Source organism: Aedes aegypti, chromosome 2 (assembly GCF_002204515.2).
Source record: "Aedes aegypti strain LVP_AGWG chromosome 2, AaegL5.0 Primary Assembly, whole genome shotgun sequence".
NCBI classification, from domain to species: Eukaryota; Metazoa; Arthropoda; class Insecta; order Diptera; family Culicidae; genus Aedes; species Aedes aegypti.
In genome coordinates, this window is record NC_035108.1 from 419,668,492 (window position 1) to 419,686,042 (window position 17,551).

The 17,551-nt window shown below is 38.0% G+C and overlaps 1 protein-coding gene across 2 annotated transcripts in view; it reads left to right on the forward strand.

Moving 5' to 3' along the window:
- Window positions 1-17,551, forward strand: part of LOC110677026 (potassium voltage-gated channel protein Shaw-like) — a 319,054-nt gene that overhangs the window by 238,157 nt on the left and 63,346 nt on the right. For both annotated transcript variants that reach the window (XM_021847454.1, XM_021847452.1), the window contains exon 8: window positions 10,366-10,662. In XM_021847454.1, coding sequence (XP_021703146.1) covers window positions 10,366-10,662 — 297 coding nt within the window. The remainder of the gene's footprint in view (window positions 1-10,365; window positions 10,663-17,551) is intronic.

Below are 17,551 nucleotides of genomic sequence, written 5' to 3' on the forward strand. Positions count from 1 at the left end.
TGTCTTATCTTTCGATTGAGGTGCTAATCAAGAAATTTCGTTAAGCCAGCGAAAAGTTATAAACGTTTAAAATATTTCATGCCAGCGTAACGCTCTTGGTTTTGAAATTCCAATTTCACTCCTGTATAGAGAAGAAAGACGTACTTCTACGTCAAAATGTTAAAAAGGTGATTAATTTTAATACAGTTTTAGAAGACAGGTTATGATTCTCCTGAATTATTTTTCTCAAAACCGTATGGAAGTTACTTACGTCGATTTGAAAAAGTAATCGAGAAATATTCTCACCGACCGTCATAAAGTGTAAAGCTCGGCAGCAACCACTGACGACGAATAATAGTCCTGCAGGGATCGTTCTGTCATTTCGATCCTCATCTTTATACATGTAGATGCGCCATATTGTGGAAGGGGGTCCCAGAGGGTTCTATACCATTTCCCGGAAAGACATTTCCCGGAAATCATTTCCCGGATACCCCATTTCCCGGAAAGACATTTCCCGGAATATTTCGTTTCCCGGAAAGATATTCAAGAACAATTGAAATAATCGACGAAAAAACAAACTGGAGGGGTTGTGTGCAAGACACGACCGCAGTTTTGACGTTGGATAACTTTAAGTTGGTTGGAAATGGTCTTGAAAATGATTTTTAAAAATGGTCAATTGTTTTGGGGCAATTTTACTCATAGTTTAGTTTGATAGTGATATTCTTTTTAACATATATTATTCAAAACAGCTCATAAGCAAACTCTTGGTAGCCCTGAAAAAATATTCTTGGTGGCCCTGATGTACCGTCGTTTGAGGTGACATTGGGCTTTAAGGGTGACTTTGGACCACTATTTTCATAACAAATTAATATCAGAACCTTAACAACTACCGAAAAGCTAAACATTACATATAATTTGCAATTGGATTAGATGGACAAATTGATGTGAAGATTTGCGAAAAAGTTACACGTCTTCTCAGTGAGAATCGAACTCACGATTCCCCGATCTCTAGTTGGGGCGCGTTACCACTACGCCATGAGAGGACTTATGAACGCAGAAGTTAACATGAATTCGATTCCAGCTCAATAATTGCGAAAGAGGACCACGTGATTATTGAGCTGAAATCGAACTCAGGTTAACTCCTGCGTTCATGAGTCCTCTCATGGCGTAGTGGTAATGCGCCCCAACTAGAGATCGGGGAGTCGTCAGTTCGATTCTCACTGAGAAGACGTGTAACTTTTTCGCAAATCTTCACATCAATTTGTCCATCTAATTCAATTGCAAATTATATGTAATGTTTAGCTTTTCGGTAGTTGTTAAACTTCCAAAAAAAAAACATGTATCAGAACCTTGATATTTACTTTGTAAATATCCATGAAATGCTTCGAAACGGGTGGTCAGTCACCCCCTAGGCTCAATGTCACCCTGCACGTCGATTATACTTTTTTGATGTATCGTTTAGAAAATCCATGCTGAACTGCATCCTAACTTTTTATGTTGAATTCAAATATTTAAACAATTATTGATTTAGCAACAGGCAACGTGAATTTATATTTTGTTCTTATATTTGGTCGGGGTTCTGCTGAACTGAACAAAGTATCAAATCCATTATATTAAGATATTTAACTTTAAAATCCACTCATCTGCGAGCACATCGCGAATGACTCTTTTATAACTTTTACCGCGTAAAAACGACTAACAGGGTCCAATAAAAAAGTCAAGATAGAATATTCAAGAAAATCATCAGAAATTTCCCATGTAAACTCTTAGTTCACTCTGGCTGAACCAAACTATAAGAAAATGGTTGATATTCTGATTTGAAAAACAGTTTTACCGGACAATTCAGTAGCACAGTACACATATTCCAGTGAACCTTATAAAAAAATATTTTTAGATATATTTTTTTTCAAACACTCCTATTGAATGTTCAGTTTAGTCTATCTATTCTATATCATGTAGAAAAATGTTCTAGATCTCATATCCCTTCGAAAGGTTTCCAACTGTAGACTTAATTTAAGACTAAATAATCTCAAGACATTCAAGACCTCTTCTATGGTACTATGTGCAGTCTATGAGGAATCATTCGGATGATAGAGTTATTATTCTCCATACTGTCTGTAAATTCATTGGATAATTGCCCTTCTTCCAAACATAGGCTGTTCTTTCAAGTTATGTCATAAGAACAGATAATAATGTTCAGTTCAAAACTTCAAAAATCGTGCAAAAAAAGTAACACCATTTCTGGACGTTTCATGCAAAAATAAGGTTTTGGCGGAAAAAATGTATAGAAACTTATTTTGCACGGCCGTGTAAAAAAAATCCGTGCAAAAACAGAATCGGGTGTATCCCGAAATAAAAATGTTTTGTCGAGAAGGCTGCCAATTTTAAACACCCTAAGTTTTCCCTTCTTTCAAACTTAGGTTGTTCTGTTGAATTATTGTATTAGAAACAAATCATTTCATGCAAAAGTTTCACACATTTGATCAACTTCCACCCTGTCAATTTTGTAAGGTTTGTGATGCTTCCACAATTCCTTCCCCTCCTTTGGAATAAGATATTAGCATGAACTGTATGCTGTTATAAGGGTTTGTTTTTTTAATCAATATCATCTTATATTCTTTTTTTTTTTTCATTCTGGCAAGACATTATAGCTTAAGCAGAGTCTGCTTTTCGGCTCAATGTTCATATTAGTACTCCAACATTGATTAATTGATTGATCGATTGATTGACAAAGAAATTCTATGCCCTCGAAGGTAAAAGAATTTTACGACGAAAAGATCCTCGCTGTATAGTTGCGCGTAAATCGCGTTCTGACATTCACATCGCAAAAAAAAACAAAGCTTATAATTGGTTCATTCCAGGAAATGGCATTCCGGGAAGTGGCATTCCGGGAAATGGGTTTCCGGGAAATGTCATAGAATCGTCCCAGAGTTTACTGGAGCCTGTGTTCGTGAAGTACCAACAGGTACCTGAATACGTGAAGCTACTGCTTCTAAATGGACTTGGTTCGCACGGCTAGAAAAGGTGTGTTGGTATATAAACGATTTATGATTATTTTACACCCCTTTTGGTTTCGGTGAAGCTAAGGACAGAGAATGGTGACTCGTATATGAAGAATGTCGATGAAGATTATTGAATTATTGAAACCGAAAGGGGTCCAAGAAAAGTGCGGTTGAAGTATGAAGCCATTTACGAGTGATTTATTTCTGGATATGAATAATTTATGCGGAATGCGGATTATCACAGTGTGGTGATGATGTTAACATGGAACCAGAGTTGCTTGCTGTCACTATCAACAGTAGAAGCATTAACCTAAGAATGCTTATGTCGCTACTGTTCGTGTTACCAACATCTAGTTTGCCACGCGCTGACAGCTTGAGTACCGGTCCTCAAAGTGTCAAATCAATTTTAAAATCATGCACATCTAACAAACAATGAAAAAATACAGTTAAAGGTGATAAAAAACTAATTCAGTTTTGTGAGAACTGCGCCATTAGCGTTCTACTACTAATATTTCTATTCTATCAACGCTTGAAATTTGCTGATTTGTACAGGCCGATTGCGATACAATTCCGAACATTCCATATCACATCACTATCATGCTGTCTACTCCATCACCAATGCATTGATGGCGATCAGAGCTGCCAGATGATTTGATAGAAAATCTGTATCCACGAGGTTAAAAAATCTGTGTCCCATACAAGAAAATCTGTGTCCATACAAAAATTGTTGAAAGAAAATCTGTGTTCCATACAAATTGAATCTGTGTCAGAATAAAAATATCTGTGTAATACAGAGAAATCTGTACATCTGGCAGCCCTGATGGCGATAGACTATGGATATCACTGATGAGTCAAGTTTAGCGTTAAGGACATATAGGATGGAATCCCTGTCATGGCAGGCTTCCTCACACATACATACACATTAGACGGCGATCCACATTATTTCTCAAAATACTCCACTTACCTACAAGTAATCACTCCCAAATTGCTAACGCGTCATCAGAACGCTGTTAACTTAACATTTTCATAGTTTGGTATCTAGTAGCTAGTCGAAATTTTACAAATCGTGCTAATATTCAAAACGAACGACAAACTTGCCTATGTTTGTTTACACGTATCCACCCGCGAACGAAGAGCACTTTTCGTTCAACTACACCATTTTCGCTACACGTAGTATATTCAACACAGTTTACTTTCACTACTTGTTCACTGAAAAACATATTCTAGTTGATATCTGCTGGTAACAACTTAAAACTTGACAAATCCGTGCCAAAAACAATCACCCGATCACCAATTTCCGCTTTTTTTTAATTTTTCTAATTTCAAGTCAGCTGCTCGTTTGCAGTGCTGTCAAGAATGTTGAAGGTTACGTACGACATCAACCAATATTATTCAACTGGCGTGAGAATGACTCAAATTGATGCAATCATTACTGGCAGCAATGTCTTATTTATATTTTTTTCACTACTACCAGCAAATATGAAATTATTTTTTGTGCACAACTACTTGTATACAGAAATGTGTGGATTCAACGGAGTTTCACCTTAAATTAAGCAAATAAAATTGCAAATTATTAGTACGATATTCTTGATAGTGCTGCAGACGAATTAAAACTGTGTGTTGGTCACTGAAAAACATCAAAAGCGTGGGTTATTACCACGTGATCACTCATTCTGCAGTGATTGTGATCTAGAGTGCGATGTCGCATAACCGCTGTTGGTTGTCAGATCAAAGCAGGCATTGCAATCTCATCTGAGCGTAGAGATCATCTTTGCATGTTGAAAAGATATTATCCCTAATTCAAGAGCACATTGAAATGATTCCAAGGGGCGGATCACTCCTGATGCATTGCAATAATTTTATACATTCAAATGCATTTAAGGCCGCCCGGGACGTCATCATAATCACCCTATCCATTTCAAGAAGCAAATCCCAAGAACCACTCCATATATCAATGCGAAAATGTATCACTATGATTATATATATGTAGTGCACAACCCGATAAATTTTCAGCTTCATCGGTTCACTAAAACTCGAGATTTGCTTCCACAAAGTTTTGGTGATTATTGTTAGAGTGAGACGAAAGATAGGGAAAATAACACGGTCTCCCGTGTCCCCTTAAATGCACACTCAACAGATTTTCAATTCATGGCTTGCTCCAACAATTGGTTGTTGATTTTTTTGAAGTGTCAATCTCGATTTTTCACAAACTCAAGTACAGTTGCCCCCTCACCCAAAAACAAATTCAAAGAGGGACTGAAACATTCCTAATGACTTGTTCGACAATTAGTGAGCTTTTTTAAGTTATCCGTTCAATAAATGGTGAATTAAACAATCGCAATGCAACTCCGACATTCAACGGAATGACAACGATGTGGATACATTTACAACCACGTAGATGAAGCATGTCCTACTTCAGAGGATATGTTTAGTTGTGTTCTCTTTAATTAATGTATTAATCAACCCCAAGAGTTTACCGCTTTAAACCTGTACCCAACCCAAATCGAAACTGAAGAGATTAAAACAATTTATTTAAACAAATAATTCCCGAAAATCTTTCATTTATATTTGGATTTTTGAATTTGATGCGCATTTACAATCGCCACTAGTAATGAGACCAGTAAGGCTGTGCGTTTCTCGGGGAGGAGGTTCCGATGAATCCTGATTCTAAATGGCACTGTGTCTACGGGAGAGGGAGATAATATATGCCTGCAAAGCCACCATCTTCTCCCTCCCCCCATTATGTTCGTTGTGTGCTCCAAGATTTCAGAGCTGCTTAAGCCAGGCTTCTAATACGAATTTAATAAAATTTCAGTTTTGAGCTTCAGCTAGGTAACCTAAAATGAATGAATTTTGTGATTAATGGAAGAACATCGAAGAATGTTCTTTTTTCGTTACGAAGAGTCAAACCATCAAATAAACAGTTTTAAATCAACAAACAATCGTGCTTATTCTGCGCGGCGTGTGAGTCGAGACGACTCGCTCTCACCGCGAGTGACGTGAGACGACTAATGTTAATCAAATGGGAGCGAGTCGACAATTGTCACCTCATTCGACTCGTGTCACCTCACACGCCGCGCAAAATAGGCACGAATGACTCGTTGCTATAGCTCAATACGCTGGTACAGGTCAAAGCTAAGTTGATGTGGATGTCTAAAAAATGCATCTAATGCAAATCGATGTGCATTTGATGTACATTGAGAAAGTGATCCACCCCTTGAATGATTCAATCTTTTCATCTTGATCATAAAATGATTACCATTGACAGTTCATACACGTTTACGTAAAACCAAGTGTATGATGTCCCACATCTGTGGAACTTGTTGTGAAAAAAAACACATTTTGCTCGCTTAGTGAGGAGCTGCACCGGTACTTGAACGTTCAGTCAGAGAAGGTCAGACGAGTTCGGTTGCAGTCAAGATTCCCTTGAACAGCTGGCGATTTTAGATAATCATTGCTATTTCTCAGCTGTTTTTTGACATATAGTTTTGATTTTTCGCCCATTTCTACCAAGCTTTTGCGCTCAATAAAACAATTTACTTGGCTGGGAATTGATTGTAGTGAAACGAAAATTTTTATATTTTACACCTATGGATTCATACTGTGCTTTCCCCTAATTGATGTTTTAACGTGAAAAACAATATAATTTGTTTGGTAATGGGGTGATTATATTAAATATATTAAAAGGCTTGTCTTATTTATGTACAGTGGGATTCCGTTTTTGGCAACAAAGTCAAAATTTTCAGTTGCCAAAAACGGAACCGTGCCAAAATCGGAACCCATTTTTTCAATTTCAAAAATATCATTTTGACGTTGTTCCATCATAATTATGGAACCAAATGATGACCAGACTTCCGAACGGTCCATTTCGAAGTAGATTTTCGTAGGATAGAGGTATGTTATAAATCTAAAGATTCGTCATATTTATTTTGACAGGCGTTCTACACATTTTTCATAGCTGAAATATCTTCAATGATCTTTTATAAACTTTATGTATACTATTTGTATACCTAGGTCATGTAGATCAATAATCACATAAGCGACCTTTGTTCAAGAACAGAACAATTCCTCAAAGTAGTGTAAGAATACAGAAATTTCATTGAAAGCGTATTTACAAAAAAAAAAAGTTCTAGGTGTTTCAAAACTGAATGATTCTAATTAAGTAAACTTAAAGAAAAAACGGTTTCTATTTTAATCCCAAGCGTCAAATTTTAAAATATTCGATGTTTTAAAAATGATTATTTTAAATTAAATTTCTTGCATAGTAAGATATGTGATATCAAATGATTGACTACAGTCAAAGAGAACACAAAGACAGCTGAAATCATTTGCTGTACCAATAAAAAACTATTATATATTTTGGAACATAATATTGACAAAGCCTTCAATAGGGTTTTCCATAGAAATGTGGGCTTCGTAGCCGTAAGGTCAGAGGCGTCAATCGTTTGGGCGTATTGTACTACGGAGTGTAGGTTCGCCCCTTGTCGGAGGAATCTTTTCAATTTCAGGAATCAAAATTTTTTCATCTTCAATGAATGGTTGTTCCGTGTGTCCGTTGTATAATATAAGTGCAGCCTTTGGTTTAAGACGGTGTATATTGTCTTTCAAATATGGTTGAAAATGTCATCTGAAAATTATTACAAAATGGTATAGAACCCGTTTGTGTTCTATACCAGCTTGCTAAGAATCCACAGAATCTTACTTAGTATTCTTTGGATCTTACTTAGGAGTTAGATAGGAATTCACATCTACCCAAGAGCTTGGTGATAATTTTGAAGATAGTGCTTAAACTTTCAAGATTCCGCTGCCATATTGCTGAAAATTCTCAAGTTTCCGATCGAAATTCTCAAAGGTTCATAAGGACTTTGACTTTGAGTGCCACTAGCAATCCCCACATTCCACTGGTAACCTATTCAAAATCTTCAAGATCTTACCGAAAATATTCAAAATACAATTAAGAATCCGCAGTATTCCTCTAAAAATTCACAGGCTGCCTTAGAAATCTTAAAAGTTTACAAGGAATCGACAGATTTTGCACAGCATCCACTATATACATTCTCAGGTTCCCGCGTTCAGAAACCCCTTAGTAATAACCGATAGGAATCCCCAAATTTCTAAGAATTCACTGAAAATTCTTAGAAGCTGATATTAAAAACAAAATTGTCAAAAAACGTAAGGATTCTCCAGAATCCAGTTAGACAACCCCTAGACCCAGCCAGGGGTCACCAGGATCTCGTAAGGAACATTTTGATAATTTCATGCGGCAGGCATACTTGAAATAAATCTTGATATGTCACGTAGTATACTCTAACTTGAGTAATACTAGAATATAATGTTGGATCGTTTTGCTGTGGTATGTTCTACATAAGCAATGCATGTAATTCTACAATAAAAAGAACAGTGAACTGAAATGGCGAAACGAATTTGTAGATGAAAACTCTGTGTGATTTTTAGACTTTTTGTTCCTGTCAATGTTGCTTTGTTAAGAAAAGCTGTTCCAAATCTGAAGAAAACTGACTTTTACTAATTACAATTGTCTACCGGCATACTTAAGTGAGCTGGTCATAAAGCGTGAATGCCTGAGAAAATATGTTGGAACTCTAGTTGATACTCATAGAGATTAATGACTTCATGAAACGTTGCGACTATACGGCCATCTAGAATTAAATAAGCGCATACGGTGCTCCTAGAAGTTGGCGACATTTTGAGAAATATCGGCGAAAATTAAACTCTGGTATGCGGTAAGCGTGAAGCTGGATTGCTTTTCAAATGACTAAAACAAACGACACAATAATATTTACAGAAAAATACAAATTTTAATGATATTGAAAAATGTTGCCAAAAACGGATCCATTTTGTTGCCAAAATCGGGGGGTGCCAAAAACGGAGCATGCCAAAAACGGAGCGTGCCAAAAACGGAATCTCACTGTACTCATTACTGAAATAAAAATGTTCAAGGAGGGAAGATCCGTCACTGGTTTAGGAATTTTCAGAAGCAGCTTAATCGTTCAAAATCAAGAAAATTTACACGGTAATATGTTCACTGTATTCTATTCTCCAACAAAAACACAGTGAACAAATTTTTTTCGAAGATTTTTTAGTTTTGAATAGATAAACTGCTCTTGAAGTTTCGTAGTCATCGTACGATGACGGATCCTTGAGCGGAAGCTTCAAACTCAAGCTTATCTACCAAACGCGGTTTGTAGAGAAACTGAATGGGTTGAAATATTGCATTTATAACGAATGCAGAGCATGGTAATCTTTATTTGACGTAATGTTAATCCCACAAATATCATACAGCAATAATGTTTGATAATATTGTGAAATTTAAATTGTGGGAAAACCGTCTCTTCATATTCCTCGTTCTTCGTTCAATCCTTTGAGACGAAAATGTTGACGGTCGGGTATTTTTGATATATCCTGGTTGAACATGGGAGGAGACCAAATTGGGCAGGATAAACACGGCATTTTTCACTGAAGTCGAGGGCTGCGTTACCTATAGATAAAGGTAAATAATGTTTTGATCTATTTCAATATGAAATATAAGCTTACACTTCCACTAAACTCACAAATCATAATAACTTTTGATCCTGTCTTCTATTTGCATGATAGACAGTGTCACTTTCCGAACATTTGTTCCGTACAGTTTGCTGAGATTAGAATATTCTATTGATGATCAAAAGAGGCAGAGATCTAGGAGAAAAATCGATCAAAGAGCTCAAAGATAATATCTTGTTATTCGATCCATATCCCACTCAGATGATCAAAAGATGAGATGAAATGTAATGCCTGGATCAAAGTGGTATTGATAGTTCGCAAATGATATTGATTGTTTTAGTCCATCAGCCATCATTTGATATGACCGATATTGTGCAACTCTGCATGAAACATACGTTGTTTAAGGAAAATAGTATGGATCAGAATCAAGCAAATATTTATGAAAACATCACAATCACTTATTTTATATACGATATACTGAAACCTTCCATTAGAACTGTTTTATCGATGTTTGATAAACTAATCGATATTGTGTATTAAGCGCGATTACGCGTATGTAAAATAGAAGAATTGTGAGTTAAATAAAGAAAAAAAACCCTCATTCAGGTGGAAATCGAATCTACGATTCGTGTTTGATAAACGAGTGCTTTGTCAACTAAGCAGTTGAACATCTTCCTTCTGAGTTAGATTAATTTGTGAAGCACTCGTTCCATCAGAAAATCTATCGAAACATATCAGCCTAAATAAAAATGGTTTGAAGCCAACTGACACATTGCTGTAAAGCTCATATGGGCAGGTCTTTAGCTAATATGTTTCGAAAGCCATTATGCTAGGCACATAATCAATTTTAGTTTTGATAATAATGTTTACCGCTTTCCCATTACAGGTCGCCCCCAACATATTCGAGTTCATAAAATCGCCGGTGAACATCATCGATCTCGCGGCGACGCTTAGTTTCTACACCGACGTGTGCCAACGGATGGGCGAACAGACGGGCCTGCTGGAGGCTTTTTCCATCGTCCGAATTCTGCGACTGTTCAAGCTGACGAGACATTCGCCCGGGCTGCGGATCCTAATTCACACCTTCAAGGCATCGGCCCGGGAGTTGACGCTATTGGTGTTTTTTCTGGTGCTTGGCATCGTCGTGTTTGCCAGTTTGGTGTACTACGCGGAAAAGCTGCAGGTGAGTAGGTAGTCGTCGGCAGCGATGGCAACCATCAAATTAATGAAACAGATAGGTATCTTGAGAGCCATTGAGACGTCCGCCCGCGTCTTCGTGAATCTGAAATGGATAAGGGTATGCGATATTTTAAAAGACCGTACGGAACGAAATGCGACTAAATTCCACGTTACTCATTTTTTTACGAACCACTGTATTTCTCATACTCGCATTACAGTCCTATATTCTATGGGATTTCCTGCGAATATGGACAGTGTATTTAATTGTAAAAAATGTCTTTGGTGTATTAGGGTAGATGTACCAATAGTGGAGGTACTAAGCACGATTGAACTTAATTTAGCCGCCTAAATTCAAGAAACGCAATTAATGTACATGTTGATGTTGTAACGAGAAGCAACGACCATTGACTTAATGAAAAAAAAAAATGATTTGATCGCAGTAATCCACGGCATGCCAGTGAAAAATAATACCTCCCCTATCGGTATGCTGTTCCTTTACTTGCGGTATATTTTTGATTTGTGTTCCTATAGTTGCGGTATCCGTTGTTTTCTTATGGGATCCTCCACTATAGGAACACCTTACCGCAACTTTTGGTACAAGGAAGAAAAGTTTTAGCAATTTTAGTGATATTTTATCAGTTTTAAGCCAATTTAAACGCTCTTTTCAACTATTCCGTGTATCAACAAGCCAATGCGTCGATTGGCAGTGTCGGTTCTGTGGCTAATGTAATAAAATCAGTGAAAACGGCACTACCGCAACTATAGGAACACCCACAACTAAGGGAACACTTACCCTAAACTGTGAAAACTAAATAAGTTATAGACAGTGTACAGTACTCATTAACAATGCTTTTCGCATAACCTTAGCAATGAAAAGGAAAATCGATACCACTGCTTTCACTCAATTATGTAGCAGACAAAAGCAAAACTTATTGGCGCATTTGGGGGGAGGGGAGGGGGTCTGTTGTGTTTCTTTTTATTTTTGTGCTATTTTTGGCATTCCCATCTCTTTTTTTCCATCGTGTTGAGATTATTGGAGAGGGTCATTGTTTCTGGCAGCATCCAAGTTCGGTTCCGGTCGCGTGCGCTCGTAATGATGCCGTCATCGTCCATCCTCATTCTTCTTTCTGGCGTTACACCCTAACTGGGACAGAACCTGCTTCTCAGCTCAGTGTTCTTATGAGGACTTCCACAGTTATTAACTGAGAAATTTCTTTGCCAATTGACCATTCTTGTTTGTATACCCGGGTAGAGGTGAATAGCAAAATAATGGTAAAATAAGAACAAATTTTGCAATCATATCTAGTTTAACCATTATTATGTTATTAATATATGACATAAATATCTCATCAATAGCAAAACATACAATGATAGCAAAATTTGTCATTGGTATGTTATACTTGAAAGTCATGTAATAACTAATCAATAACAAAATATACTATCATGGTAAAATATGTTATTTATGCAAAAATACTAATAAAACATTAAATATGTAAAGAATAACAAACATCGCCATCACAGTAAAATATGTCATTATTTTGATATTTGAAAACTTTATTTAAATAATTAATGAGAACAAACCAACATCAAATGTTGCCATAATAGCTAGTTTTACAATTCGTATGATATTCATTGAATATTTAAAAAGCAAATGTTTTTTGCAGGTAAGCAAAAAGTTTATTTTTCAATCATACTAAATTTAGATATTAAAGTCAAAGAACTAAAATTACCATTCTTTTGATCTACTCGTGAATAGCTTATTTAGTTATTATTTTGTTATCAATATCCAAATAATAACATGTTTTGTTATTTACGTTGCCAATATTTTTGCTATTATTTTGTTATTACAATGGCAAAATATGATATTATTTTGTTTTTATGCCATATAAACTTAGTTATTATTTTTGTTATTTTATCTCTTATTTCAAACAAACAAAGAACAAATTTTGCTATTCAAACATTCTATTTTAATGATAAGTTTTGTTATTCTTTTGCGATTCTCCTCTACCGGGGTATATCGAACGGTGACATTCGAACCCACGATCCTAAGCTTGATCCTGCTGAATAGCTGCGCACTTACTGCTACAGCTATCTGGACCCCCTCTCCTCCCGTCCTCCTTCAAGGTCTCACTATGGTCAGCAGTAGGTCAAGCGTCTCGAACAGTGTTTGATGTTTGCTGTTTTTTTTTCTCTGTTTCGCTTTGCCGGTTCATGGTTGTGCTTTCAAGCTTATCTGGTATTTCCTCCGATGACTACGAGTGAAAGTGAGGCCACACAAAAAATGTGGTGTGCAATGAAAGTTGCTTTTGAAAGCAAATTTGAATAAATTGCCAGAATGACCTTAATATTTGTGTGAATTGGCCTTATTATCCGTGTACGGTGAAACCTGCAGCTCATGATGACGAATTATGGTAAAAAGTGTTCTTTTGAGAATGGATTCAAATGAATAAATTCAAGGTGAGACAAGCAGACGTTGGCGAAGAACTATAGGGTGTCCCAGAAGGTATGGGCACGACTTTGGTAATAAAAATCACAGTACTTTTCCAAACAATCAAATATTTTTATACTTTTGTATTTTTCTAGAAGCTTTTTCAACCAGTATCTGTAATAAATTTTTTGATTTAATAATCGTTTACATTGAAAATTTTGATTTTAGAAAATCAATTTTTATCTGGTCTGCACAGACCCTACATTTTGTGTAAATGTGTAAAAATCAGATTTTTATCTTCACTTGTCTTGAAATGGCAGTATAGTGAAGTCATCGAATCTTCACTAGTCTTGAAATGGCAGTATAGTCGTGCCCATACTTGAGATCGTCTTTATCAGTAGATTCTCTTTGTGACTATCATATCCGAGGAATCCTCCAAGAATTATTCCAGGGAGTCCTACAGGAACACCTCCGGGAATTATTTAAGGATTATCTAGGAATCTTTCAAGGTATTACCCAGGGGAATTCTTCCAGGAGTTCCTCCGGAAACACCTCCGAAGATTCCTACAGGAAAACTTACTGGGGTGTTCTCCAGAAGTTTTCCGTTCCAAGAATTCTTCCAGGAAATTTCTTCATAGATTCCCTCGAGAATCCCTCTTTGTATTCTTCCTGTAATTTATCCGGGTATTCATCCTGTGGTTTATCCAAAAATGCTTCCGAAAATGCCTCCGGGGATTTTTTTCCAGGAATACTTCTGGAATTTTCTCCAGGAAATCTCTGGGGATTTTTACCGCCAGATTACCTCCAGAAATACCTTCTAGAATTTATTTATGAATCCCTCCAGAAATTACACCAGGAATTCTTCCGGGAATTCCACCATGAGTACCTTCCAGGATTCTTCCAGAAATTTCTCCGGGGATTCTCCCAGGAATTCCTCCGGCGATTCCTCCAGGAATTCCTCCCGGTATTCCTCCGGGCATTCCTCCGGGCATTACTCCGGGGTTCCTCCAGGAACACTTCCGGATATTGTTCCAAGAATTGCCCTGAAGATTCCTCCAGAAATTTCTCCGGAAATTACTCCAGGGATTCCTCCAGCAATTCCTCCAGGAATTCCTCCGGGCATTCCTCCAGGAATTCCTATTGGAATTTCTCCAGGGATTCCTCCAGAAAATCCTTCAGAAATTCTTCCTGGGAGTCCTTTAGGAATTCCTCCGTTAGTTCTTTCAGATGTTCCTTCTGGGATTTCCTTGGGAATTCCTCTAGAGAATCTTTCAGGAACTCTTTTGTGGGTACTTGTAGGAATTCCTAAGGGATTCCTCTAGGAATTTCCCCGGGGATTCCTTCAGGAATTCCTCCAGGGATTCCTCTAGAAATTTCCCCGGGAATTCCTTAAGAAACACTTCCAGTGATTCCTTCTGGAATTCCTCCGGGAATTCCTTCAGAAATACATCAAGAGATTCCTTCAAGAACTTTTCCAAAGATTCCGTAATTTCTCCAAGGATTCCTGAAGGAATTCCTTTGGGGAGTCCTTAAAGAATTCATCAAAAAATTCCTCCAAGAACTCCTTCAGGGATTCTTTCAAGAATTCCTCCGGGGATTCTTTCAAAAATACTTCTGAGGTTCTTCAGGAATTCCTCCGGGAATTCCTTCCAACATTCCGACGAGGATTCCTTCAGGAAAACCTCCGGAGAATGCTTCAGAAATTCTTCCGAAAGTTCCCCTCGAGAATTCATCTGGAGATTCCTTCAAGAAATTCGTCCAAGGATTTCTTCAGGAATTTCTCCGTTTATTCCTTCAGAAAGTCCTTCTGTAATTCCCTCAGTACTTTCTTCGGGGGCTCTTCAGGAATTTCTCCGTGGATTCCTTCCAGGGATTCTTTCCTGATAGACCTTCAGGAATTCTTTCAGGGATTCCTTCAGGATTTCCTCCGTTAATTCGTTCAGGATTTCCATTGATTTTATCAGAAATTCCTTTTTGGATTTCTTCAGGAAGTCCTGTGAAGATTATTTCAGTAATTCTTCCGTTGATTCCTTCAGAAATTTTTTTCTGGGATTCCTTCAGGAATTCCTTTGGTTATCCTTTCAGGAATTCCTTGGGGATTGCTTCAGGAATTATTTCGGGGTATGCTTCAGGAATTTCCCTCGGAATTTCTTCAGGAATTTTTCCGGGAATTCCGTCAGGAATCCCTCCGGGATTTCTTCAGCCATTTTTCTGTTGATTCTTTCGGGGGCTCTTTCAGAAATTCCTTCAGGAATCCGGGGATTTCTCTAGGAATTCTTTAGGAGAGACTATCAGGAATTCTACAAGAGATTCCTTCAGAAATTCTTCCAGAGAGTCCTAAATGAATTCCTGAGGGGATTCTTTCAGGAATTTTTACGGAGGTTCCTTCATGGGATTTCTTAAGAAATCACACCGAAGGTTGCTTCAGGAATTCCTGCTGGGATACGTCTAGGAATTTCCCCGGAGATTCCTTCAAAAATTCCAGGGATTCCTCTAGAAATTTCCCCGGGAATTCCTTGAGAAACACTTCCAGAGATTTCTTCAGGAATTCCACCGGGGATTCCTTTAGGAATTCATCAAGAGATTCATTCAAGAACTTCTCCAAGGATTCCGTAATTTCTCCAAGGACTCCTGAAAAATACTTCCGGGGTTCTTCAGGAATTCCTCCGAGGTTTTCTTCAGGAATTCCTCCGAGGGATCTTCTGGAATTTCTTTGGGGATTCCTTCCGGATAGACCTTCAGGAATTCGTTCGGGGATTCCTCCGTTAATTCTTTCAGGATTTCCGTTGATTTCTGCAGGAATTCTTATAGGAAGTCCTGCGGGGATTATTTCAGGAATTCCTCCGTTGATTCCTTCAGAAATTTCTTCTGGGATTCTTTCAGGAATTCTTTCGGTTATTCTTTCAGGGATTCTTTCGGGGATTGCTTCAGGAACAGGGTAGACAATCGTCACCGTCAAATAGAAAAAGTCGTCGATGAAACTAAAAAACGAATCGTCATCGTCACTTAACCAGCGTTGGATGACGATTTGCTGCAGTGATCCGCCACAAAGGCTCGGCGTCATGACAAACAAATAAGCCTCCATCATTATGGTTGAATCTTCGTTCGGGAGCTCTGAGCCGACTAAAAATATGTACCGTGCTGTCGATAGATTATGAGCCTTTTTTGAAAAAAATAAAACAAAAACAGAACGTGCCTGGAATTGAACAAACGATCTCTGAATCGTCAACGTCACGCGCTTACCAACAGAGCTATTGATGAAGCTTGAGGAGTACGGGTTAAATCACCAATACAAGCAATTCTGGGATGGCATTCGCCGTTTTGTGCATAGCAATCGAATATATAATAAACGCTTCTTTCGTTTGAGAAAGGAGAGCGAACGGAATGAAGACAAAGTTGTTCTTTGACGATTTTGCATTGACGTTCGTCGTGCATTCTTTCGTCGATGACGAGACGATGTATTTTTTTTTATTTCGTCATCGCACTGTGACGAATCTGACGATTGCCTGCCCTGTTCTGGAATTCCTTCGGGGTTCCCTTCAAAATATCTCCGGGAATTCCGTCAGGAATTCCTCTGGTGATTCCTTCAGGAATTTTTCTGTTGATTCCTTCGGGGGCTCTTTCAAGAATTCCTCCTATGATTTCTTCAGGAATTTCTCCGGGGATTCCTCCATCAATTGCTCCAGGAATTCTTTCGGGGAGACCTTTAGGAATTCTTTCGGGGAATCCTTTACGAATTCCTCCAATATTTCCTTCTTGAATTCCTTGAGGAATTATTCCAGGTAGTCTTACAGAAAGTCCTGCAGGGATTATCTCAGGAATTCCTCCGTCGATTTCTTCGGAAATTTCTTCAGGAATTCCTTCGGGGATTCTTTCAGGAATTCCTTCTGGGTTTCCTTAGGAATTTCTCCAGGGATTCCTTCAGGAATTTCTCCAGGGATTCCTTCAGGAATTCCTTCGGGGATGCTCTCAGGAATATCTACGGGGATTTCTTCATGAATTCCTTCGATGTTTCCTTCAGGAATTTCTCCCGGGATTCCATCAGGGATTCCATCCTCCAAGGATTCCTCTAGGATATTCCTCGGGGATTCCTAGAGGAATCCTTGGAGGAATTCCTGAAGGGCTTCCCGGGGAAATTCCTAGAAGTATCCCAGGTGGAATTCATGTTTGAACCTCAGGTGGAGTTCCTGAAGAAACCTACAAAGATTTCTGAAGAAATCCCCGGAGAAATTCTTGAAGCAATCCCGGGAAAAATTCCTGAAGAAAGCATGGAAGGAATTCCTGCTGGCATTCCTCCGGGGATTACTTCAGGAATTTTTCTGGGGATTCCTTCAAGAACTCCTCCGTGGATGCCTTCGGAAATTCTTCTGTGGACTCCTTCAGGAATGCCTCCGATGATTTTTTCAGGAATATATCTGGAAAATCCTTCAGGAATTCATCCAGAGATTCTTTCAAGAACTCCTTT